Consider the following 27,141-nt stretch of genomic DNA (forward strand, 5'->3'; position numbering starts at 1 on the left):
GTCCCAAAAGGAAACAGAAACCAAGGAACAAAACACCCATCCAACAAATACAAACTCAGAAATCAGCACCTAGACCTATAATCACTGCAAAGCCAGATGCCTAGACACCAGTGTAAGAAAGAACACAATCAACAATAGCCAGGACAATATGTCACCACCACAGCCCAGCCATCCTACTACAGCAAGCCCTTAATATTCCAACACAGCTGAAGCACAAGAAAACGATCTTAAAACCACCTTTATGAAGATGATAGATAGAGGTCCTTAAAAAGGAAATGAAGAAATCCAGGAAAACACAAACAATTGGAGGAAATGAAAAAAATCCCTCAAAAAAAGCCAGGAAAACATAAAGAATTGGAGGAAATTAATACATCCCTCAAAGAAAGCCAAGAAAAAAACCAAATAAATAAGCAGTTGAAGGAAATGAAGAAAACTGTTCAAGACCTGAAAATGGAAATAGAAACAGTAAAGGAAACACAAACAGAGGGAATTCTGGAAATGGAAAATCTAGGTAAGTGAACAGGAACTACAGATGCAAGCCTTACCAACAGAATACAAGAGATGGAAGAGAGAATCTCAGGCATTGAAGATATGATAGGAGAAATAGATACATCAAAGAAAATGTTAAATCTATAAAATTCCTGACTCAAAACATCCAGGAAATCTGGGACACTATGAAAAAATTCAAACCTAAGAGTAATAGGAATAGAAGAAAGAAGAATCCCAGCCCAAAGGCACAGATAATATTTTAACAAAATCATAGAAGAAAAATTTCCTAACCTAAAAGAAGGACATGCCTAGAAAGGTACAAGAAGCTTATAGAAAGCCAAGTAGATTGGAAAAGAGAATCCCCCTGCCGCATAAAAATCAGAACACTAAACATACAGAACAAAGAAAAAGTATTAAAAGCTTCAAGAGAAAAAGGCCAAGTAACAAATAAAAGCAGACCTGTCAGAATTACACCTGACTTCTCAACAGACACTCTAAAAGCCAGAAGGGCCTGGACAGACGTTTTACAGATACTAAGAGACCATGAATGCCAGCCCAGACTACTATACCCAGCAAAACTTTCAATCACCATAGATGGAGAAAACAATATATTCCATTACAAAGTCAAATTTAAACAATATCTATTCATAAATCCAGCCCCACAGAAGGTACTAGAAGAAAAACTACAACCCAAAGAGGTTAACTGCACCCATGAAGACACAGGCAATAAATAATCTCTTACCAGCAAAACCAAAAAAGGGAGAGACACACACATACACTACCACTACCACCACCACCAACAAAATAACAGGAACTAACGATCATTGGTCATTAATATCTTTCAATATCAATGAAATCAATTCCCCAATAAAATGGTAACAGAATGGATGTGAAAATGGGTTCCATCCTTTTGTTGCATACAATAAACACCTCAACATCAAAGATAGACATTACCTCAGAGTAAAGGGTTGGAAAAAGATTTTCCAAGCAAATGGACCCAAGAAGTAAGCTGGTGTAGTTACTCTAATATCTAACAAAATAGACTTCAAACCAAAATTAATCAAAAGAGATGGAGGACACTTCATATGCATCAAAGGAAAACACCAAGATGATGTTTTAATTCTTAATATCTATGCCCCAAACACAAGGGCATCTACATTTGTAAAAGAAACATTACTAAAGTTTAAATCACACATGTTAAGAGTGAGAGATTCAACACCCCACTCTCACCAATGGACAGGTCATCTAGATAAAAACTAAATAATGGAGCTAACAGACATTATGAACCAAATAGACCTAACAGATATCTACAGAACATTTCACCCAAACACAAAACAATGTAACTTCTTCTCAGCAGCACACAGAACATTCTCCAAAATTGACTATATACTCGATCACAAAGCAAGTCTCAACAGATACAAGAAAATTGAGATAACCCCCTTTATCCTATCAGACCACCATGGATTAAAAGCTGAATTTCCTTTCAGAAACTTTTCAATTTCATGAGGTACCATTTATTAATTATCTATCTTAGTTCCTGTGCTATTAGTGTTCTGTTCAGGAAGTTGTCTCCTGTACCAATGCATTCAAGATTATTTCTCACTGTCTCTTCTACCATGTTCAGTATAACTGGATTTATGTTGAGGTCTGTGACTCACTTGGACTTGAATTTTGTGCAGGGTGATAGATATGGATTTACTTGCATTCTTCTACATGCCGACATCCAGTTGGACCAGCACCATTTGTTTAAGATGCTTTTTTTTTTTCCGTTGTGTAATTTTGACTTCTTTGTCAAAAATCAGGTGACCATAGGTGTGTGGATTTACGTCTGGGTCTTCAATTCAGTTCCATTGATCCACCTGTCTATTTTTATGCCAATACCATGTCATTTTTATATACATATCTCTGTAGCAGAGCTTGAAATCAGGGATGATGATACCTCTGGAAGTTGTTTATTGTATAGGGTTTTTTTTAGCTATGCTGGGTTTTCTATTTTTCCATATGAAGGTGAGTATTGTTTTTTCAAGGTCTGTAGAAAATTGTGTTGGAATTTTGATGGGAATTGCATTGAGTCTGTAGATTGCTTTTGGTAAGATGGCCATTTTTACTACATTAATCTTACAGATCCATGAGCATGGGTGATCTTCTCATCTTCTGATGTCTCCTTCAATTTCTTTCTTCAAAGACTCGAAGTTCTTGTCCTACAAGTCTTTCACTTGCATGGATAGAGTTACATCAAAATACTTCATATTATTTGAGGCTATTGTAAAGGGTGTTGATTCTCTAGTTTCTTTCTCAGCCTATTTATCATTAGTAAAATTGGAGGGCTACTGATTTTTTTGAGTTTATCTTGCATCCAGCCACTAGACTAAAGGTGTTCATCAGCTGTAGGAGTTCCCTGGTAGAGTTTTTGGGGTTGATAATGTATCATCTCATCTGCAAATAATGACACTTTGACTTCTTTCTTTCCACTACAAGAAAATTCACAGAATCAACTATTCTGGGCTCACAGAGACTGAACCAACAACCAGGGAGCCTGCATGGGACTCAAGTAGGCACTCTGCATGTTACAGTCATATAGCTTGGTCCTCTTGCAGGAGTTCTAACAGTAGGAACAGGGCTGTCTCTTGGCTCTTTTACTGGCTTTGAGAACCCTACTCCTTATACTGGATCACCTTGCCCAGCCTTAATACATGGGGAAGTGCTTAGTCTTACTGCAACCTGGTATACCATATTTTTGTTGATACTTATGGGAGACCTGCCCTTTCCTAAACAGAAATGGCAGGGCAGGGGAGTAGATTGGGTGGTGGGTTTAGAAGGGGGTGGGGAGAGGAACTGGGAGGAGAGGGGGGAGAGGAAACTTCGGCCAGGATGTAAAATAAATAAATAAATAAATAAATAAATAAATAAATAAATAAATAAATAAATAAATAACATTTTTTAGATAGCTGGATTTTAACAACAGAAAGCCTACAAACTCATGAAACCTGAACAGCTCTCTACTTAATGACTAGTGGTTCAAGGCAAAAAGAAAGAAATTAAGGACTTCCTAGAATTCAATGAAAATGAATGCACAACACACTCAAACTTATGGAACACAATGAAAGCAGTGCTAAGAGGAGTTCAGAGCAATAAATGCCTACATAAAGGAATGGAAAGCTTGCGTACTAGCACTAAACATCACACCTGGAAGCTCTAGAACAAAGAAGCAAACACACTGAAGAGGAGTAGACGGCAGGAAATAAACTAAGAGCTGAAATTAATAAAATAGAAACAAAGAATCAATGAAACAAAGAGTTGGTTCTTTGAGAAAATAGGATAGACAAACCCTTATCCAAACTAACTAAAAGACAGACAGAGAACATCCAAATTAGCAAAATCAGAAATGAAAAGGTGGACATAACAACAGACACCAAGGAACTCCAAAGAATCTTTAAGTCATAAATGTTTAAAAACATCTACTCCACAAGATTGGAAAACCTAAAAGAAATGGACAATTTTCTCAATAGATACCACTTGCCAAAGTTAAATCAAGATTAGATAAATAATTTTAATAGACCTATAGCCCCAAAGGAAATAGAAGCAGGGTTTGGGGATTTAGCTCAGTGGTAGAGCGCTTGACTAGCAAGCACAAGGCCCTGGGTTGGAGCCTCAGCTCCAAAAAAAAAAAAAAAAAAAGGAAATAGAAGCAATCATTGAAAGTCTCCCAATCCCTCCCCCCACCAAAAAAAAATACCCAGGGCAGGGCCAGACAGTTTTAGCACAGATTTCTACCATACCTTCAAAGAAGAGCTAATGCCAATAATCCTGAAATTGTTCCACAAAATAGAAACAGAAGGAACATTGCTAAATTCATTTTATGAGGTCACCCTGACACCCAAACCACACAAAGATTCAACAAAGAAAGAGAATTACAGACAAATTTCCCTCATAAACATTGATGCAAAAATACTCAATAAAATACTCAAACTGAATCCCAAAACACATAAAAAGATCATCCACCATGACTAAATAGGATTCATCACAGAGATACGGGGATGGTTCAACATATCAAAATCTGTCAATGTAATCCATTATATGAACAAACTGAAAGAAAAAAATCACATGATCATCTCATTAGATGTTGGAAAAGCCTTTGACAAAATCCAACACCACTTCCTGATAAAAGTCCTGTATAGATCTGGGAAACAAAGGGACATTCCTAAATGTAATAAAGGCAATTTACAGCAAGCCTATATAGCCAACATCAAATTAAATGAAGAGAAACTGAAAACAATTCCATTAAAATCAGGAACAAGACAAGACTGTCCACTCTCTCCATATCTCTGCAATATAGCACTTGAAGTTCTAGCTAGAGTAATAAAACAACTAAAGGAGATCAAGGGGATATGAATTGGAAAGGAAGAAATCAAAGTATCACTATTCACAGATGATACAATAGTATACATAAGCAATACCAAAAACTCTACCAGGAAACATGTACAGTTGATAAATACCTTTAGTGAAGTGGCTGGATACAAGATTAACTAAAAAAAAAAAAAAAATCAGTAGCCCTCCTATATACAAATGATAAAGAGGCTGAGAAAGAAATCAGGAAAACAACACCAGCTACAAATAAAATATCTTGGGGTAATTCTAACCAAGCAAGTGAAAAGCTTGTATGGCAATAACTTTAAGTATTTGAAGAAAGAAATTGAAGAAGATATGGGAAGATGGACAGATCTCCCATGCTCATGGATCAATACGATTAACAGTAAAAATGGCAATCTTACCAAAATCAATCTACAGATTCAACACAATCCCTATCAAATTCCAACACAATTCTTTACAGACCTTGAAAGACAATACTCAACTTCATATAGAAAAAAACAAAAAATTCAGGATAGCTAAAACAATCCTGTACGATAAAAGAACTTGTAGCAGCAGCAGCAGCAGCAGCAGCAGCAGCATCCCTGGTTTCAAGCTCTACTATAGAGCTATAGTAAGAAAACCACATGGTATTGGCATAAAAATAGACAGGTGGCTCAATGGAATTGAATTGAAAACCCAGACATAAATTGACACACCTATTGACACCTGTTTTTTGGTAAATAAGCCAGAAATATACAATGGAGAAAAAAGCATCCTCTTCAACAAATGGTGCTGATCTAACTGGGTGTCGGCATGTAGAAGAATACAAATAGCTCCATTTCTATCACCCTGCACAAAACTCAAGTCCAAGTAGATCGAAGACCTCAACATAAAACCAGATACACTGAACCTGATAGAAGAGAAAGTGGGGAATAGCCTTGAACACATTGGCACAGGGGACAACGTCCTGAACAGAGCACCAATAGGGCAGGCAGTAAGTTGGACAATTAATAAATGGGACCTCTGAAACTAAAAAGCTTCTGTAAGGCAAAGGACACTGTCAACAGGACAAAAAGGCAACCTACAGAATGGGAAAGATCTTCACCAATCCCACATCTAACAGAGGGCTGATCTCCAAAATATATAAAGAATTCAAGAAACTAGACATAAAAAAAAAACAAATAATCCAATTGAAAAATGGGGTACAGATCTAAACAGAAAATTCTCAACAGAAGAATTTCAAATGCCAGAGAAACACTTAAAGAAATGTTCAACATCCTTAGCCATTGGAGAAATGCAAATCAAAATGACTCTGAGATTCAGGCTTATACCTGTCAGAATGGCTAAGCTCGACAGCACAAGGGACAGCTTGTGCTGGAGAGGATATGCAGCAAGAGGAACACTCCTCCACCGCTGGTGAGAGTGCAAACTTGTACAGCCACTTTGGAAATCAATATGGTGGTTACTCAGAAAATTGGAAATTGATATACCTCAAGACTCTGCTATCTCACTCCTGGCCATATACCCAAAGGATGTTTCATCTTACCACAGGGACACTTGCTCACCTGTGTCATAGCAGCTTTATTCATAATAGCTAGAAACTGAAAACAACCTAGATGTCCCTCAACCAAAGAATGGATAAAGAAAATGTGGTACATTTACACAATGCAGTACTACTCAGTGGTTTTTAAAATATAACATCATGAAATAATCTGGCAAATGTATGAAACTAGAAAAAAAAACATCCTGAGTGAGGTAACCAAGACCCAGAAAGACAAACATGGTATGTACTCACTTATAAGTGGATAATAGCAGTAAAGGATAATCATGCTATAATCCACAGACCCAGAGAGGCTAAATAATAAGGAGGGCTCAAATGGGGACGCATGGATCTCCCTGGGAAGGGGACATAGAATAGATTTCATGGGTGGACTGAGGGGCAGGAAGGAATGGAAACAGGAAGGATCAATCAGGTGGGGTGGATTGGAGGAAAAGAGTACTGTGAGTGATGACTGGAGTTGTGGGATATTTCAAGGATGAGATAGAAACCTAGTGCGATGGAAACTCCCTGGAATTTGAGGGTGACCCTAGCAAAGACTCCTAGTTAATAGGGAATATGGAACCTGAACTGATAGATCATCTTCTGTAATCAAGCAAGGCCTCCACTGGAGGGCCTGGTACACCAAACTAGCCGCAAACCTTCAACTTACAATTTGTCCTGCCTGAAAGATGTACTCGGGTAAGGGTGGTGCAGAACTTGTGGGAGTGGCCAACCAATGACTGGTCCAACTTAAGACCCATGCCACGAGAGGGAGCCCATGCCTGACGCTGCTTGGAAGGCAAGGAACCAGAGGCTGGATAAGCCCAGAGACCCAGGATAGAACCAAATACAACTGCCGAAAAAACAAACAAACCAGTCAATTAAATGATTCCTAATGATATTCTGATATACTCATAGACCAGAGCCTAGCATAATTGTCATCAGAGAGGTTTCATTCAGCCATTGATAGGAGCAGATGCAGAGACCCACAGCCAAACAATAGGTGAAGCTTGGGGAATCCTGTGGAAGAAGGAGAAAAAGGATTGTAATAGTCAGAGGGGTCAAGGACAACACAAGAAAACAGCCCACAGAATCAACTAACCAGGACCTATAGGTGGTCATAGAGACGAGTGATAGTCAGGGAGCCTGTGTGGGTCTGATCTGGGTCCTCTACATATGTATGGTATGGTTGTGAAGCTTGGTGTTCTTGTGGGACTCCTAACAGTGCGAGTGGGTCTATCTCTGACTCTTATTTCTACTCTTGGGACCCTTTTCCTTCTACTGGTTTGCCTCATCCAGCCTTGATACGAGGGTATGTGCCTAGTCTTATTGCATCCTATAATGTCATGCTTGGTTGACATCCCTGGGAAGCTTGCTCTTTTTTGAAGGGAAGCAGAGGAGGAGTGGATCTAGGGAAGAGGAAAGGTGGGGCAAAGGACTGGGAGGAGAGGAGGGAGGGGAATCTGGTCAGGAAGTAATATATGAGAAATAAGTTTTTAAAATACTTTTTAAAAAAGCTAAGTAGGACAAAGACAAATTCTCTTATGTAGCTGTGTCTATTTTCTAACTCTTTGGTTCTATTGTCCAGTTGTCTGTGTGCCATGTGGGAGTCCAGCTCCGACCTGTCAAAGGGTTCTTGGCAGGGAGGAGAGAGGAATGAGGAAGTATTAGATAGAAATATAGGTGGAGACGATAAGAAAGACAGACACAGGATAGCTTTGGGAGGGCCCTGGGTCAATACCCAGTTGCCCAGACTTTTACTCAAATGGGCTTTTTATACACTACCAAGGGGAGAGGCAAAAGACCTCCCCCTTTCAAGATCAAAGCACCAATATACAGCCAAGTATAGCCCCTATAAAACACCTGGTACCGACACCTTTGGCCTGATCATCCTATTATGCAGCTCTGCTGGACAAAGCAAGCTGAGACTTTCTGACCTTGAGTAAGATCTTACTAGGAAGCCTCTGTGGGCCCCCACAGTGCCAGAATAACAAGTTTTCCCTCACCATGGCCATTTAATCACTCCTCTAATATTTAGAGAGGAAAGTCTATCCCTCACTTCTACCCTCATGCCAAGCAGCTCTTTAAATTTTTTCCTAATGCCTTTTTTATCCTCTCATATAAATGTTTCATTAATTTCCACCAACGATATTATGAATACTTAAGTAATTACCTTTTCACACTCATATGAAAAATTATTGCAGTTCTTTGGCTGACATTGTTTCATTATTATTAATTCTGTTCTTTGACAATTTCATACACGTATGTATGTAATTCATTATTATTACTCTTTCCCCTACATACCCCCATCCCTACCAACCTCCCCATTCCCTTTCCCAGATGTATGACTTGTAGTTTTGTTTTATGACCATTTAGCTTAACCTGGGTCATCTGTGTGGTCGTTGAATTGAAAGTATCCACTGGAACCTGATGGGGTCACGAGTGGTTATACAACTGAAGGCAACACATTCTCTTCTTCCCAAGTGTATTTGTAGCAAATAGTTCAGTAGTGATGGATAGGGACCTCTGAGCCCCTTCCCATCCCTGCCTGACTGTTAGTGGCCCTGTTACTGTGCAGAACTAATACAGACACAGCTGCTGTAAGTTTGTGATTTCAGTTTGCATTTAAATGAGGAGTGCATGATATGGTGGCCCCCAGTAGACCTGTAGACCAAGTGCTCAGGAGGCTAACAGGAGCAGGCTTCCAAATATAAGACCAGTGGGCTCCATAGAGAGCCCATAACCTCAGTGGCTGCCCTTGCTTTGCTTTTGAGACAAGGTCTCACTCTGCACCCCAGGCTGGCCTTAGGCCATAGCCACCCCACACTTCTCATGTGCCTGATGCCATCTCACCCTATCCTGTGGCTCCTTAGTCTGTCTCACCTTTATGAGTATGGACGTATGTAGGGAGCAAGGGCCCTGCCTCTACCCCGCAGGCTACCCGGGGTTTCTAAATCCCTTCTTTTCTATGCGCTTGTTAATTTAAGAAGGTGGGGTCCCAAATAGGGATATCCCCACAATAAAGTCTGTCACTGTTTGGGAGGAATAAAAGCAAGGAGGGAAAGAGAAACGGATGACGTGAGACAGGGAGAAGAGGGAAGGTGGCCCAGCATCATTTCTGAATGAAATGGCCGTTCATTATAAACCTTAGTGTAGTAGTTGATCCATGATCTATTAGTAAGTGAAATTTAACATTTTGAGGTGGATTTTTGTTCTCCTTTCCAGCTTTAAAATCTGAAGGGGATGATTACTATATTAACGGTGCCTGGACTATTGACTGGCCTAGGAAATTCGATGTTTCTGGGACAGCTTTCCACTACAAGAGACCAACAGATGAACCAGAATCCTTGGAAGCCCTAGGACCCACCTCTGAAAACCTCATTGTAATGGTAAATGTGTCTTTGCCATTATATTTTTACTGCAATTTCCACATTATGGGGTAGGAAAGGGTCATGTTTGATTAGCTCTGTTTTATACAGGTGATGGAACTAAGACAATAAAGCTAAAATGATTTGCCCAAGGGTGTAGATGCTGCAGAGTAAAGTAGATCTCTTGTCAGATGACTTTCATGGTTTTTTGGGTTGTTTTGAGACAGGGTTTCTCTGTGTAGCCCTGGCTGTCCTGGAACTCACTATGTAGACCAGGCTGACCTCGAACTCACAGAGATCCACCTGTCTCTGCCTCCCGAGTGCTGGGATTAAAGGCGTGCGCCACCACCGCCCGGCTTTTCATGTTTCTTGAGTAAAAGTTATATGATCAAGCAGTATAGATGAAAACAGTGACAAAGTACCCATGAACAGAAAAAGTTTGTATTTTATGTAAATTCGTGTGCTTTGAAGTTGTCCCGGAGGCCACTGAGACGCCTCATCAGATAAAGGCCTCTGTCACCAAGCCTGACAACCCCAGTTCAATCCCCATGGTTCACAGGATAGAAGGAAAGGACCAGCTTTGGCAGGTGCCCTCTGACCTCTCCGTGCTCCAAGGCATGTGCTCAGCCCTCTCTAACCAATAAATGAACAAAAATGTGATAATTTTTTAAGTTGTCTTGCGCTCAGGGTCAGCCTGGACCACAGACTGAGACTGTCCAGAAGATAAAGTAAATAAAGACATGTTCCAAATTTCCTGTAAGACTTGCTCTGTGCCATTTTCTTCTTCAGAAGAAATAATGAATGTCTGAATGAAGGCTCATTGTGTCTTAATTATCTTCACCAGTTGTTTTCAATGGCAGGTTCTACTCCAAGAACAGAATTTGGGAATTAGGTACAAGTTCAACGTTCCCATCGCTCGTCCTGGCAGCGGAGATAATGAAGTTGGCTTTCTGTGGCATCATCAGCCCTGGTCAGAATGCTCAGCTACCTGTGCTGGAGGTAAGACACCCACTAGGCAGCCCACAGCTGGCAGTGTGGGAAGCCAGACCTACTCTGAGCTGTGTTTTCTGTTTGCTAAAGAAGCTAATTGGAAACATTTTTTGCAGGTTTGCTTCAAGCTGTAATTTAGCAAAAGAAACTTTGCTTAATTATATTACATTGTGTTTGTTTCAACCTCATGTAATTTACACAGATTTGTTGGTAAAATACATCTTGGCACAATGAGTATCTCTGCTGGTGCTTCTCCAAGACTATTTTGAAGGTGGGCTGTTTGCTTTTCATGAACACATTCTTGGTAAAGAACATCAAGAGTTTTAAATTAAAAACCAGCAAGAATCAGACGTCACAGATGCAACTTGTTGTAATGGGGCATGAGAATGTATGTGTGCTTGTATGCTTGTGTTTGTACAATTGCGTGTTTCCCACAACCCCATTCAAACTCCCTCCTCCAGCCTTCGAAGTTAAGGGGCAATATACTGGGATGCTACATGAATTACTAGTGTCTGGGTCTCTGGGCTGACAATGTGTAGTGAACCCACTCTAATCCCTCAGCGAGGTAGCCGTAGCTGGTAGGCAGTGGTTGGTGATGTGTTGGTTGTCCCATGTGCGTTTTTCATGGGTGCCTTTTCCCCACAATTTACTCTATTCCTAATCCTCCTCCCTCTAGTGGCCACCAATGCAATTCTTTACCTCTGGCTGGGAGAGCAGGACAGTTGGCTTCCTTCAAAGCCAACACCCTTGCTGCTTCATGGACTGGTGAGTAGAAGTGCTGTGCGAGCAGCATCTTCCTTCTCTCTGGAGACTGAATGCACCACCTCCACCACAGAGCTTTCCTACAGTAGGCAAGGAGCAAACCCATCCTCCAAGGCCAGGGAGGCCTGGAGTACCTCACCATTCCAAAACCAAAGGAAACGTTTGAAATAATAATAGTGAGAATGCTGAAGTTAAAATAAATGACACAGTCCCATGCTAAACTGTGCAAGAGCATATACAGTCCATGGACCTTTGTCCATGTATCCATTGGACCTCCAAATGCCTCAAGTGTTTGAATAGGAAAAAAAATATTTTCAGAAAATTGATTACCATATAACAGAACCCATACCTTTGAGTCATAAAAATTAAAATCATCATTACTATAACTCTACTTTTAGTAGTAAAGACTACACAACATGAAAAATAAAAAAAGATGAATAATGCTCTATTAATATTCATTCATATGAAATATCATAAAATATGGTTAAGTAGAACTTGCAATCTATTTTAAAAGTTCTCCTCTTCCCACCCATTTTATGTGTGCAATGTCTGATGACTTATAATATAAAGTTTTCAAAACTATACTGCATCACCACTTCTTTTAATAAAATATAATGACTAATACCACTGCAGATTATTCTCAATTAATTCACTTTTTGTTCCCATAAGGGCTACTGCATTATATTTAATGTCATTTATACATAAATCTTTATTTGTGCTAATTAAATCACTTTGAGTTAATCTATGAATTAATCTTCCCCTTTCTACCTATCAACAAAAAAAAAACATTATTAGGATAACATATATTTAAGTAGTATAAATAAGTAAACTTATTAAGAGTAGAATAAAGTTATTAAGGATGAGTCCAAATAATTTAAGGTTTAGGCATTCTGAGAAGGATGCCCTAAAGCTGAGGCCAGCTGACTTAGGGAAGAGAAGGCATTGTAGTATTTTCAAGTACACATAGAACACAGAATGGGGAGCCCCGCTGCCTGTTCCTTTGCTCAATTGCTCTACTTGAGGATGATTTAGACACAGTCTTGTCTGAGGCCAAGAAGAAATTAAATGAATTCCCAATGTTCTTTCAACCCTCTGATTCTATTTGTTCAGAGAGCACAGAGTCGACAAAGGTGGAGGAGGCATGAAAACTTAATTCAAAGGAGAACTGTGAATTTTTTGAAGTAAAACATATGAAAATTCTAAATGAGTCATTCTTTTCCGTAACATTCATATTGAAAAATGGAAGTGATTTGTGAATGAGGAAAAACCTAAATAAAAAGAAAAGCCCCTTGAAGGAGAGGTTTCTTTTCCATAGTATAAACTACTTTGAATCTGGAGCTACTGATCTTATATTTGAGGTGGTTCTGGGACCCCAAACTCTGCTTGAGTGTGAGTGATTTCGAGCATTTATGAGGCCCTGGCTTCTGTTGAGAGAGGGAGGTCAGTGACTGAAAGGTGACAGATTTGTGTGCAGAGTCGTCATTTGTCTTGTTCATCCACGTGTGATCTGGGGACCAGCTGCCTCAGCATCAGTTAGGGATTCACTGAGTAGCTGATTCGATGCCTGTGTCAGAACTCCTTCAGAGAAACTGAATAGGTTCTGTGTTTTCACAAGCTTCCACATGGTTCTGGTGCCCACACAAGATTTTGGAACACTGTGGCTTTCAGAGCAACTGAAACCTAGCACCATAGGTATATAGAGTTCAGGGCCTGGTCACTGAAGTCTGCATCTTTGAGAACTCATTTTGCTCCTAGTGCAATATCAGGAACTTTCTAGGAAAACAATAAGCATTTATAAACAGTAAGTGGTTATGAGCACTCATGAGGCCATGAAACAATAATTTTGACAAATGTCTTATTTTCATTTCCTGTTGATGTGATAAAATCCCCCTGACAAGAACAACCTGAGGAAGAAGGGGCTTATTTAGTCACAATTCTAGGTTACAGTCCATCATTGCAGGGAAGCCCAAAGTCAAGACACAGGAACTTGAAGCAGCTAGTCATGTGACGTCCACAGTCAAGAGCAGAGCAGAGTGAATAATGCGTGTGTGCATCCAGTGCTCAGCTTGTTCCCTATTCCTAGACAATCCAGTATCCCTTACCCAGAGAATGGTGCAACCACTGTGGCGGGTCTTCCCACTAATCAAGACAATCCCCCCAGACATGCCCACAGGCCAACCTAATCTAGACGATTCTTCATTGAGACCCCCTTCCCAGGTGACTCTAGACTATGTCAAGTTGACAACTAGAACTCAAGATCAAAAAAAGTATGTATACCTCTTATTTCCCTTGTAGGAAATGAGATGTTCTAGGACAGGCATCCTGATGTAGATACCAGCTCTTGAACTGATTCCTCCTGTATGTGCCTCTATTTTTAATTCTAGATTCTTTAAATACTGGAAGCTTGTGTTTGAAGGAAGTAAAGTTCCTTAGAGCTCAGGAATGTTAATCAAAGAAAGAGGCCAGAGTCATCTACCATCATGCCAAAAAGGGAGTTTATTTACAGTTAAAGACCTTTTAGGAAAACGCATTTCTGCATACATTTTACTCAGAAACTGGGGAGAAAAACTAAAGTTATTTCTTAATTATGATATTCTTCTCTGATCTCACCAGGGAGGTAGTGGGAGCCTTGAAGCTCTCAAAGTTTGAAGTGGGAAAAGAGTTAGAGCTCTCCAAGAGCTTTCAGTTGGAGTCTCACAAGGTCCCCTGTGTTGTTCATTATTGCTCTGTATGTGCTTTACCGACATCACGACCTTTGAACTATGAGTCAGGGAGCAAGAATGATAGTTTTCTATGATGAGATATTTGAAGATAAGAAATTAAAAACTGTTTTTCTGTCGCTTAGCAGACCCAGTGACAAATCTAATATACAGGAAACATTGGTGATGATTCATTTCAAGTGATGGTTGCTCTGAGTCACTGATGAAGCGTTTCCTTGGGCTGATGGGGAACATTAAGATGTTATGGGGTGTTGTCTTCGGATAAATGTGACTATTAAAACAACTGTAATTCTTCTGTGAGAACCCAGTAAATTAAAACCTTCCTACTTTCAGAAACCTTGCTACTTCTCTTAGAATTTATTTCTTTATGCCTTATCCAAACTATTATGTACTGTGTAATTTAAATAAGTGCCTAATATGCTATTATTGGATTAATGACCATAATCATGTGTTAATTGATAAAGCTTGGCTTAATAATGAAAGTAATATTGTTTTATGATATAAAATTCTAGAACCCGTTTTTGAGTAGTAATTCACACCATATAATATTTGCTCCATGGGTTTTAAAGGTTAAAACAGCAGTCACTTTATACTTGCCCATTGGTTTTAGTTATTACATACCTCTTTACTAATACTTGCCTAGATGTGTTGTTCTCAAAGTTTAACACACATCAGAACTACAGGAGGGTGTCTTTAAAACAAGGATTGCTAGGCTCTGCCTCCAGTTCCTGACTCAGAAGTACAGGTCTTGATAGTTTAGGAGCCTTACTCCAGTAACTGGGCTAGATACAAATGCTTAGTAAAGCTACATGACAATCTCTATTTGATTTAATTACAAGTGGCTCTGTGACCTGGCTGTTTAATAACAGATGAATAATATATAGTTTATAAAATATATTCTGATGCCTAGTATCCTTTAATCATCCTCAACAACCACACAAAATAACCTTTGCTGTGATGAGTTTTTATTATATATGTAAACTTCAAGTTAAGTTTTTATTTGCAGTTCAGCAGTTGAGTCTATTAATAGTTTAACATAGTGTTTTTCTAATAATAAAAATTGGATACTTTGAACAAAGCTTTTTCACCACTTAGCACCTCTATAGAGAAACTTGCTAGATATCCACCCAAAAGTATTTCCTTCACCAACTTGAAAGTTCATTCAGAAACCTTGCGCAGAACCATGACTCTTAATTCTGACACATATTGGAAAGACAAGGCTCTAAATGTTGCTGAGATCCTGATACTTGGGCCCCCGACACCCCTGCGTTTTATAAATGGTTGGGAGTTTAGTCTGAGCATCAGATTTTTAAAAGATATCTTGGTAATTCTTAAGGTGCAATCCATATTTTAACATTTATTGGTTTTGTTATGAATTAAAAGTTTTAGTCCTAAATACACTAACATCACTTATTAATTGGCTATGAGTTAAATGCAAAGGTTGATGAGATCCAGGAAGGAGTGTTTGGGGTGAAAAACAGAGAGCAACATCACTGAACAGAGTGGAAGAAGTGGCAAAATGGCAATGTATGATATATTTAATGTGGCCATTGGACTTGGACATGCCATAGGGAGTATATTTAGATCTCAGTTTGTTTACGTTTTCTTCTTTACCTGATGGATCATTTATCTCATCTAATTAATACTTTTAAAACTAACTGCAATGTGCTAAACAGTTTTCAGAGATTTTCATTTTAATTTCAACTTTCTGTGGTACTTATAGAACTAAAATGAATATAAGCAGAGCCTCCTTCATCTGAGGAGCTCACTGGAATTCCCGATTTTAGAGCATTTTGGATGTCAGATTGTTCAGATTAGGGATGTTCAACCAGTACGCTCCATGCAAATATTCTAAAATCTAAATGAATATGTATTGGAAACACTTCTGGTCTCCAGCAGTTTGAACAAGATAGCTCAGCTTATAAATGGCTTCTGCAGTCAACCGACTTAAGCTGCAAGGGCGAGCGTAAGAAGCGCACAGCGCCTGTTCTAACAGCGTTGGGAAAACTCCCAGAACTTCTGTTCTCTTGGCAGTTCTAATCAGGAGGGACCCCCTCTGCTGTATTAGGAGATTATTGTATCTTAGGGAATGGATCTTGCATAAGGCAGCACTATTCCTGTTCTTACTTGTGTTCTGCCTTTCAACTTTCACTATTTAAACCATCCTTTCGCCATCTGCACAACTTACCTGGCAGCCTCTTCTCTGACTTCATACAGTCCTTGGACTTTTAGAATAAAGTCTCTCAAGACTAGTAACTAAGAGTCTCAGAATTCTATTTAACAATACCTTTGCTACCAAAGAATCCTTCATTAACAGTGCAAAGAAAAGACAGAAATGCATATAATATTGTTTATAGTTTTGTTATAGTTTTGCAGTTACACTTAAAATATACTATTTGTCCTCCATTGGCATTATTAACTGCTCTGATATTTTGTCTGCATTGTTTTTCCCCTCTAGGATTTCTTTCCTTTCTCTTTGTGAAGTAAAAGAATTGCATGCCAAAGAATTCAAGTTTGATATGTTTCTTAGAGTGACCTCTCTCTGCTAAATACTACCTTTGCAGCTCAGGAGAAAAAGATGAGGTAAAGCTGTGCTTAGATTGAGGAAGAGAGAGGAAGCAGAGTCATTGCAGGACACCATTTTTTAATTTTAGTTAAAGATCAAAGAACACCGTGGGTTTTTTTTTTAATATATAGAGAAATAACTCAACAGTTGAGTGTACTTGCTGTTCTTGCAGAGGACCCAGGTTTAGTTCCCAGCACCCACATCATAACTGCTTGTAACTCCAATTCTAGGAGATCTGATGCCATCTTCTGACCTCTGTGGGCACTGTATATATGTAGTGCACATAGGTACACTCAGGAACATACACATAAAATAAAGTCTTTTAAATATATACTACATGGGTATTAGTATTTCTGATTGGATATCAGTGAGTATTTAAAATGTTATTGTCTACTTCATTTTCTCATGTTTGGTGCTTTTTAAATTCTTTTCCTTTCCTGGATGTCATTGAAAGTTGACTGGTTTTTGTTTTGTTTGTTTGTAGTGCTAGGCAAGAATGTATCAGTGAGCTATACCCCAACCCAACAAGCCGAATTTGTTTGAGTGCATGTGTGTTCATGTGTGTGTGTGAGAGAGAGACAGAGACAGAGACACACACACAGAGAGAATGAACTGAATATAAACATAAAGGTTGTTTTACATATTTCTTCTGTCCAGATAGGAAAATTCTAATTTTAATTTTATTGTATGCATCATTACCTGATTCATTCGGACTCTTATACAGATCGGAACTGCTTTCTACTCTGAGCTTTGGAAGATGGTTTCCAACTACTATTTTGGGTTTTGATGATTCAGGGCTAAATTTTTCAAAAGGTACCAAGGTGGCCAACACAGTGGCATGCTCATGAGGTGCTACAAAATACTGTACTTTTTCAATGGAAACATGGTGACATTGGTTCTATTCAATGCAAATTGTTGTCATTAAATTATTTGGGCCTTAATAAGCAAAACTTAGATTCCCCCCACCCCCCCCCCCACTCCGCTTAGGAGGTGTTATAAAAAAAATATTGAAAACTAAAAGGTTGCATGAAAAAGTTTGAGAAATCCTAACTTATTTTAATGTGTCATTAAGAGTGGGAGAAAAAAGATCACCCTACTCCTTTTCAATCTATTTTGACATTCTTCTAAGAGGAAAAAATGCATCTAAGCACAATTTATGACCCTAGAGATTTTCAAGATTTAAAGATGGAAAATGCTTTGCTCCTGCAAATTGGGATCTAGAGCTTTTGATAATGTGTAAACTTTTCATATCTGTATTTGTTATTCTTGCTGAGTATGTTTCTTTCTGCCTTTGCTAGTTCAGTCTAAGGCTTGTGCATGATAAAAGCACAAGGTGAGAGGAAGGGCATATTTTAAAATGGCCTCTGATAGCAACTTCTTTGTAATTCAACAAGCTTATGTAATCATCTATAGTGATACATTTATTAACATAATTTAATATTTACAAGAATGATACAATACAAACATAATGTAAACTTAAATTCTAGTAAGTCCATTCTGAAATGGCATTTTAAATTGTTTTAAAGTAATTACTAGAAAGATGTAATGCTGAGCCATGCCTAGTGGTCATGCCTGTAATCCCAGTATTTGGGAGGTAAAGACAGGAGATTGGTGAGTTAAAAGCTTGCCTGAGCTACATAGAGAATTTGAGTCCAACATGGGCTTCATTTTGAAACTCCTGTCTCTCACTCAAAACAAGAGACGGAGAAGGAGAGAGAGAAGTATAATACAATCTTTAGGCCAGAGCTAATACCCAACTAAAAGGAAACATTCTCACAGGACCAGACAAAGCAGAGAAAAATGTTTTACATTCTTACAAATGTCTTTTTAATTCCTTTGCCAATTCAAAAATGTCTTTCTAACATATTTAACATCAATAAGAGGTCATTTCATACAAGTAAGTGTGGTGGGGCTTGACTTTTATAATAACTAACACTGTAGGCATACTCTATAACTTTGATGGAAAGTCAAAATAGACAGGTACCAATCTGAAGCAGAAGAAAACAAACCCAATAGGTTGAGGGTTTGTGTTGTTGTTGGTTTTTTTTTTGTGGGGGCATACTTTATCTTACTGTTTTTAAAATAGAAAATTTAGATATTTTATTCTTTTTCTTTTTACATGTATGGATGTTTTGCCTAGATGTGTGTCTATGCACCTTGTGCATGCAGTAACTACAGATGCCAGAGGAGGGTGTTGTATCCTCTGGATCCTAGGCTCATTAGCCACCATGTGGGTTCTGGGAAATGAACCCAGATCCTCTAGAAGAGCAGTTTGAGCCATCTTATTTTAATTTTTTTATTTCAAAATAGATTTGATTGAAATTAATTCTGAAATACAAACAACTGATGCTTATAACAAAATCTGTATAGCTATTCATAGCTAAATGAAAGATTACAGGTAGAAACTGTAGATTAATACTTAAAATCACTTTACATATTTTCATGAGTTATATAGTTTAAACAAGTCCCTGGGAAAATGTTTTTCTTTTCTTTTTGTTTGTTTGTTTTTTGTTTTTGTTTTTGGTGTAAGGTTGTACAGTGGGCTAATGTCTGACTATGTGGGCTTTTCAGAATTTTAGTTCTGAGTATAGGAAACTTGGACATAGCACAGGTCACTGTGTTCCTTCTATGAGGACAAACTCGTGAAGGAAAGTGTCTTCAGTTAAGAAAGAATAAAAATTCTCCAATTTTTTCCTTGCTTTTGAAAAGTAAGCTACTTAGAAGACTAGGCAAAAGCTGATCACTGGTTGACTATGGCATTTCCATATTGACTCTCTCCCAGCGTTCCCTTTTGGGGTCATTTCCAGTGTTGAGAAGGAAGAATGACTTTCAACATATGGGATTAGGTGGACCAGGCCCCACAGCAGGGTGTCTGTGATCATCCCAGCTCCTGAGATCCTTGGCTCTGTAGCACTGAACTTAAATGATTTAGTGAATATAGTCTTTACTAAGATGAAGAGAGCTTGGATGCCTGTATTCACTGAAAAATGTCATAAGGCTGAAAACAAATGTAAGTGCATTTCTGGTGTATTAGTGATCAGTATGACACAGGCTGTGTTTCACTTCACAAAAATTCTGTTCAAAATAGCATTTTTTAAGGTTGGAGAGATGGCTCAGCCATTAAAGGCTAGGCTGACGATGAAGAAAGACAAAAATAGCATTTTTAGTAATCATAACATGCATCCCTACTAGGAAATAGATGTGAACTAACTACTTTTGGAAAAATAAATCTCTTATTTTTGGGAACTTGAAGAATATGAGGATTTTAGCTTTAAAACTATTCAGCTTGCTTATAATTATATCTTCACTTTAAATCAAATCTGAAGTATTTACTCTTTGGTCCCAAGAAAGGGATTTCATATATGATATTTTAAAGTTTCTTTATTTGCTAATAACTATGTCACAGTGTGTAAAAAAAAAAAAATAGTGATCCAAGACCTTACACTCTCAGTATCATCCCTTAAAATTTAAATAAATATGAGAAATAAACTCCTACTAGAAACCATAGAGATTGATGTTTAGTAACACAACTTAGATCTTTCTTTGTTTGCTTTCTTTGGCTTTGTCTTTGAAATAAGGTATTGAATAGCCCAGGCTGGGCTACAGCTCCCTATTTAGTGGAGAATGACTTTGAACTCCTAATCCTTCTACCCTGGCCTCTCCAGAGTGCTGGGCTTATTAGCATGCGCCACCAGGCTGAGCTTCAAAGTTCCAATTTGTTATTAGCATTCTTACATTTCCTGTCCAGCCTCTTGCACACATGAAAAGAACTAGTGAAAACTCGAAGATTACAATACTACACCACCAAAACAACATACATGTACCTGTGTATTATTCTCTCTCTCTCTCTCTCTCTGTCTCTCTCTCTCTCTCTCTCTCTCTCTCTCTCTCTCTCTCTCTCTCTCTCTCTCTCTCTCTCTCTCTCTCTGTGTGTGTGTGTGTGTGTGTGTGTGTGTGTGTGTGTGTGTGTGTGTGTATCTGTCTGTCTGTCCCTGGTATTTCTGGGAATTAAATTAAGCTCTTCATACATATTAGGCAAGAGATCTACCCTGAGCTATAATCCCTACACTCTTTATTTTATAGAGTACAAGTGGAAAACAGACATAAAAGAGGGAGAATTCTTCAAAAATCTGAACTACTGAAATAAAAAGAAAGGGCAAAAGCAAACTATAGCATTTTGGATCTGAAAGAAACATTAGAGGTCATCTAATTTGATTGCCTCATTTTGCAAAGGGAAATAAAAACTTGTCTTAGGTCATTTACTGCCTGGAACTAAAAGTAGTTGGAGGTGAAAGAAAACATAGAAATGAGATAAAGTGAAATTGAAGGATATCACAGTCATTTGATTATGAGAGTTATTAAGATCGATGAAGATCATGAAGAGATAAATTATCCAGTAATTTAACAAAATGAAAAGTGTGTACAACTAAAAATATCAGACTTAAAAATGCAGTATTTTATTAGACAAGTAGGTAGTATAATAACCTTGCCTTTATTCTTGTCACCCCATTTTGATATAATCTCATTGAGGTAAAGATTTTACCTTTCCACATCATAATTAAATTCATACCTTAAACATAGATAGAACTTAATGAGTCAGATTAATTTAGACATTTTTTTTTCATGAAAGATGTTACTATTACCTAGTGGATAGTTCAAATCCAATCCCTTCTGTGTGTGCTGTGGCCTCAAGTAATCCCATTGCATGTGTGACCCATCCTCATTTACCTTCACTAAATACAATTGCTATAGAAAAATACATGTGTTTTTTAGACAGGGTCTCACTAAGTGGTCCTGGCTGCTATGTAGATCAGAATGGCCTTGAACCCACAGAGATCCACCTGCCTCTACTTTCCAAGTGCTAGGATTAAAGGCATATGCTACCATGGCTAGCAATGAAAACTACAATATTTTTTGAGTAACATTTCCACTTTGATCATCCTGTGTTTCCTTGGGACATCTACTGTTGCCCAGGACAGACGGGAAACACTGGGAAAGCAAAGAAAGGAAGCTTTTGAAAGATTTAAAAAAAAAATGATCAGTGGACTCTTCAAAAGAAGGAAGCCATGTGGGTGGAGTGGATTGGTACTCTGGGTGCCAGCTGTTAGATCCAAGGCAGATGGACTTTGCTGTGCCCTACAAATGCTTATGTCTGGCCAACAATCACACAACACAACAGCCAGATTCCAGCAGTTGAAGACAGAGCAAACAGCGTTTGTTGGTTTTTTTGTTTTGTTTTGGTTTTTTTTTTTTTTTTTTGTATTTTTGTTTTGTTTTCCTGGCACTTGTCACTCTTTGGATGCTATAGGCATTGAGTATCAGGATTACATTAATGTTGTTGGCTATATGCTATGTATGCTGTGGTTATATAACGTTGTCTTGGTTGTTAACTACTTTAGATGCTGTGGCTAAGCAAATTATTGCCTTAGCCCTAGCTACATTTTTAGTATAAAATCTGGGTATTCTCTTCTCTTCCTCTCCAGAAATCTGTTTCCTGGGGAGAGATGACACACTGTGCCACTCTGTTCAGTTATTTGGAGATCAGTTATCCCTTCAATCCCAAGTGTACATTTATACCTCTCATTCTTTCCCATATTGACTTAATCATACTTTCTGATGGTGTCCACTTAGGGCTGAAATGTTAGGTCTTGTAGAATTGAGAATGGCTAGGTCTTTCTCTTGCCCTTAACCCCCCCCCCCCCCCCGCCCCCTCCCTCCCCTGCTGCCCTCATACTTCCTGATTTAACATGTAACACTGTTCCATGTTAAACTTTTAAGCACTGACTTCTGGTTTCTACTTTAAAAAAGAATGAACTGGTGAACTTAATTCTTTAATGGTGAACTGCCACAAGAAAAGCAGCATGACTTCAAATATTGTGTTATAAACGAGTCTGTAAAAATATTTAATTATCAGAAACAAAGAAGGTCAGTGTCCTCTGAGGACTTCACTCAGGATTGGCCTGAATGTGAAGTTTCCTCGATGAGAGAGAGATATCCACCACCTGTACAGTCCTACCGTGAGAACAGGAAACAGCTTCATCCAGATCTCATTTGCCGTTTGGTGGGTTTCTTGCTTTTCCTGTGTTCTGTACTATTACAGCATGCCACGAAACACCATTTGCTGTTGTGTGATTTAAGCAGTGGTCCAAGTTCAGGTCTTGTATGGTAGAACAGGGCATGTGGTAGCCAAGTAGATCCTCACTTTAAACTATTGGCAGAATATTAAACAGAGCCTCTAATAAATTTAAGATCACAGACCAAAAGTGAGGGAGTCTTTTTTTTTCCTCTAAATTTTGGAAATTGAACCTAATGCCTTGCACATGCTAGCCAAATGCTGCACCACTGAGCTACATCTCTAGCCCCAGGGTTATGTTTACATTTCTATACTTAAAACCGTCATTTGTCATATTTGATTCTTAAATATCAAAAATGAAATATGGGCAAGTTAAATGGTTATAATTAGGACATATTCTTGGTAAAGGTTTAAGGTAAATATGTATTAACAAAATAAGAAATTAAAAATTATTTGTACTTTTGTAATGTTTTAAATTCATTAATTTTATAACATGGAGGGATTGTATAAAAAGTTTTCATGCTAATAACTTAAGGGTTTTTTTTAACAGTAAGTATATAGTCAGTTTTAATTTGGTCAGTTGAATTCTCAGACCATCTGCCTCTCTCCACAGGCTAGGAACACTGAGGCATGAGAATTTTTTCCCACTAGATGTGCACTTACTGCTAGTGTAGACATCTTATACATTCTGGACATAAACTATGCGTCTTCAGATTTGAAAGCATACCAATCTTATATAACTGTATTATAATAGGATTTTAAATGAACTTGTCAATGTTTTACATACTACTTTAAAAGAGACTATGTGGGCATGAAGCATGATCACATGCAAATAACCTAAACCCCATTTCTCTTGTTCACTTAGATTATTTCCACTTGATCTGTATTTTCTACTTTCTAAAGTTAAAAGCTGTATTCACCTTGATTTAAAGGTTGTGTTTAAAAATCTATCCATTTAGATTAATTTCTTTATAGTCATCCTGTTGATACTGACTTAGGTTCAAAACAGAAACAAACAAAACTATCAACCTGCCTGGTGTGAGAATAAAACCTGGAAGGAATATGTATTCTATTAGAGGAAAATAGTATAGTGTTGTGAGAAGATTTGAAATAGATTAATGCCACACTGATAACAACATATTAGAAGAAAATAAATAAAAGATGAGTGTAAGAAAAAATATCTTTGTAAAATATAGAACAATTTTAGTTATGTTTTCAAGGATGTTAATTTTTACTTCATCAAAAAACAGCATGCTTAAGTTATAAAGACCTAGAAGTCCCTTAGTTTCCAGTTTTTCGGCTATATGGAAGGCATGGCCAAAGTTGAATTAATTTGTAATTCTTAATATGAAGTTGAGCATCACTCAAGAAGCTGGGTTTTACCAAATAGCAAAGGAGCTCTAGGCTCTAGAACAATATGAGACTATTCTTAATGTTTATTTTATTCTGTGTGGTTCTCTCTGTTTCCTTAGTTTTTAGCAATAAATATTACATAGAAAATATTTTCAAGAGACTTACATAGCTAGAATTTATCTAAAAATGAAATGTAAATCTCTGCTAATTACTTATACCAGTCTGATCTGTGATTCAAATTGCGGAGGACCTGCTTTTATAATAAAGGCTGCTTTAAACAAATACAGTGTGGACAAACAACATTTGTAGTGCTCTCTGAAAGAAACTGAACTTTTATCTTAACCTGGAGAAACTGACTTAACAGTTTCTGTCACTGGAACTAAGCAACATCAATTCTTTTTTGTAGTTTTTTTTTTTTTTTTTTTTTTTTTTTTTTTTTTTTCGTTTTTCGAGACAGGGTTTCTCTGTGTAGCTTTGCGCCTTTCCTGGGACTCACTTGGTAGCCCAGGCTGGCCTCGAACTCACAGAGATCCGCCGGCCTCTGCCTCCCGAGTGCTGGGATTAAAGGCGTGCGCCACCACCGCCCGGCTCCTTTTTTGTAGTTTTTGATGTTTAGCCTTTTCTGAGAGTCGACTGACATACTGTATTAACGGCCAGCATTTCTGTTTCAAGAGTAGTCACATTTGATGCCTTTTAAAAATACACGCTAAACCTAAAAAAGCAACCCCTTGCTCTTGAACGAGTGAACATTTCCTTCGGAGTGGACAAATTGCTCATCTGAGCCACTGTTGGTAGCCGAGCTCTGTGACTAACAGCAGAGGTATTTGACTAGGTGACCACATGGACATAGTTATCTGCCCACTGGAATGACACAGTGGGGAGGTAATGTGATGAATATCATGGAACATCTGTGAATGGATAACAGCTATGCTTCTTATGAATCATTCTTCCCTCAAAAATCTCGATTTTAATAGTTAAAAAATTCCACTGCTGTCATTTGCTATTCTAGGGATTGGGAGGGATGAATGCAACATAGTTTAAGACATTTTGCCAGTAAATTGTTTGGGTATAGTTCAGACCCCTAAAAACATGTTACTGAAGGCGATCTCAGGAGTCTTGTCACTGCAAGCAATGAAATAAACCTTCTTCAACAACTCGCCATTGAGATGGAGACTAGAGGACTTAGTCTCCTGAGATCAGTAGACTTAATAGTCTCTCCTGTCAATCTCTTAAATCCAAAGGGTTTAGTTGAATGTGACCATAGCAGGACAGTGGAGATATGCTCAACCCAGACCTAGGCAGCCTTGGGAGAAGCATTTTGTGTCTAGTTCTTCAGGGGAAAGTTTCCTTCATCAAATGATCCTGTTTCATAAGGACTCTCACATTTGTGAACAAACTCCTTTTTAAAAAATTATATTACAACTTAAAAATAACTAGAAGAAAGGGAGGGAGGCAGGTGGGGAGGAGGGGGCAGATGGACAGGTGGGCGGACAGGCAGGCAAGCAGCCAAAAACTGTGTAGAATTAGCTGGAGTGCAAATCGGTGGTTACCTGCATGTTGTCAGTGTTAGTTTACAACTCTGAGTTATTCAGCTTATGTGTTCATAGGGGCAGGGTGGATAATTTCGGGGAACAGCTTGACTCGTGTTTTTATGCCCATTTCCAAGAGTAAAATGTTGACAGTGTCTTTTGTATGATCTGAAACACTTGTTTCTCTTTGATATCTTGAAATATCTGTCTGTTGATTACTGATACAAAGAAAAAATGAGTATATATTAAAATCCCACCAAGGATGTTTATAAATAAAAGTCTGTGTGTGTGTGTGTGTGTGTGTGTGTGTGTGTGATCACATTTTGTGAAATGTGAGCAAGTTGTGGTAGGTATGTCTGCCAGTAAATCATAGCATATAATTAAGAATTTTGTAAATTGTAAAATGAGAATGTTTTTAGTTGTGCTAACAAGTCACATGGACTAATTTTTAAGAGCAAGATAAGTATTTTTTAAGTTATATTAGAATGAGCTATGTATGTATCTCTTTGACAGTGATATAATCAACAGGTATTCAACTCTGTTAAAATAACAGACCAGTTTCTCATAGTCCAAAAGTGGTCTATGACATATGAAATCAAAGCTTGATGAGCTTTTAGAGAGATGCAATCATAAATTGAAGAAAATAAGTGAAATGTGTGGGTGTGATGTATTCCTAATGGAAAATGACCTTGTTTCCTCTTGTCCTACAAAATATCAGAAAGTAAGTTAGTCCCTGTCATTTTGTTTTTGAATAAATATGCATCTATTGTCTTCTATTGAAATGCATATTAATACATTTTATCTCATGGCATTTGGGAAAATTCAAGGATTTTTTAAAGGAAAGCATGAAGATGAACATAAAAATGGGAATGCTGATCACAGTTTCAAAACATCTGTGATTCTAAATATGAGAACAATAATTTTGCTTAAAATTTGGCTATAATGACCAGTCCTTCTCTTCTTTTGGAGAAGTAGACAGTGTTTTGGAACAGATAGAACATCAGGGATGCAGTGAGAGTAACTCCCAAAGGAAAGCAATACATGCCTCGCCTTTTGGAAGGGAAGCTACTCTCCAGTTAATGATGCCCTTCCTTTTCTTAAAGGTGCCCAAAGACAAGAAGTGGTCTGTAAAAGACTGGATGACAACTCCATCGTCCAGAACAATTTCTGTGACCCTGACAGTAAGCCACCTGAAAATCAAAGAGCCTGCAACACTGAGCCCTGTCCACCTGAGTAAGTATGACAAAAAGTAAGAATTTGTTTCTTTGACCGCAAGCAAACACTATGTATTCATATTTGCAGACATACCCCCTAGCTTTCTGTAAAATTGTGTGGTAGTTCCCACCAAGTGAGGCACGCAAAGCAACAAGATTGATTAGACCTTTTTTAGAAAAGACCACT

General features: G+C 38.1%; 1 protein-coding gene across 7 annotated transcripts in view; it reads left to right on the top strand.

Annotated features, from left to right (window-relative positions):
• Adamts6 (ADAM metallopeptidase with thrombospondin type 1 motif 6) overlaps positions 1-27,141 on the top strand; it is a 229,766-nt gene that overhangs the window by 172,386 nt on the left and 30,239 nt on the right. For 6 of the 7 annotated variants that reach the window (XM_052743224.1, XM_052743225.1, XM_052743226.1 and 3 more), the window contains 3 exons: positions 9,605-9,768; positions 10,608-10,746; positions 26,844-26,973. In XM_052743224.1, the coding sequence (XP_052599184.1) occupies positions 9,605-9,768; positions 10,608-10,746; positions 26,844-26,973 (433 nt within the window). Of the gene's footprint in view, positions 1-9,604; positions 9,769-10,607; positions 10,747-11,413; positions 11,503-26,843; positions 26,974-27,141 lie in introns of all 7 variants that reach the window. The other variant, XR_008219495.1, reaches the window with a different exon arrangement.

This window comes from Peromyscus californicus, unplaced genomic scaffold (genome assembly GCF_007827085.1).
Source record: "Peromyscus californicus insignis strain IS unplaced genomic scaffold, ASM782708v3 Scaffold_18__1_contigs__length_77618521, whole genome shotgun sequence".
NCBI lineage: Eukaryota > Metazoa > Chordata > Mammalia > Rodentia > Cricetidae > Peromyscus > Peromyscus californicus.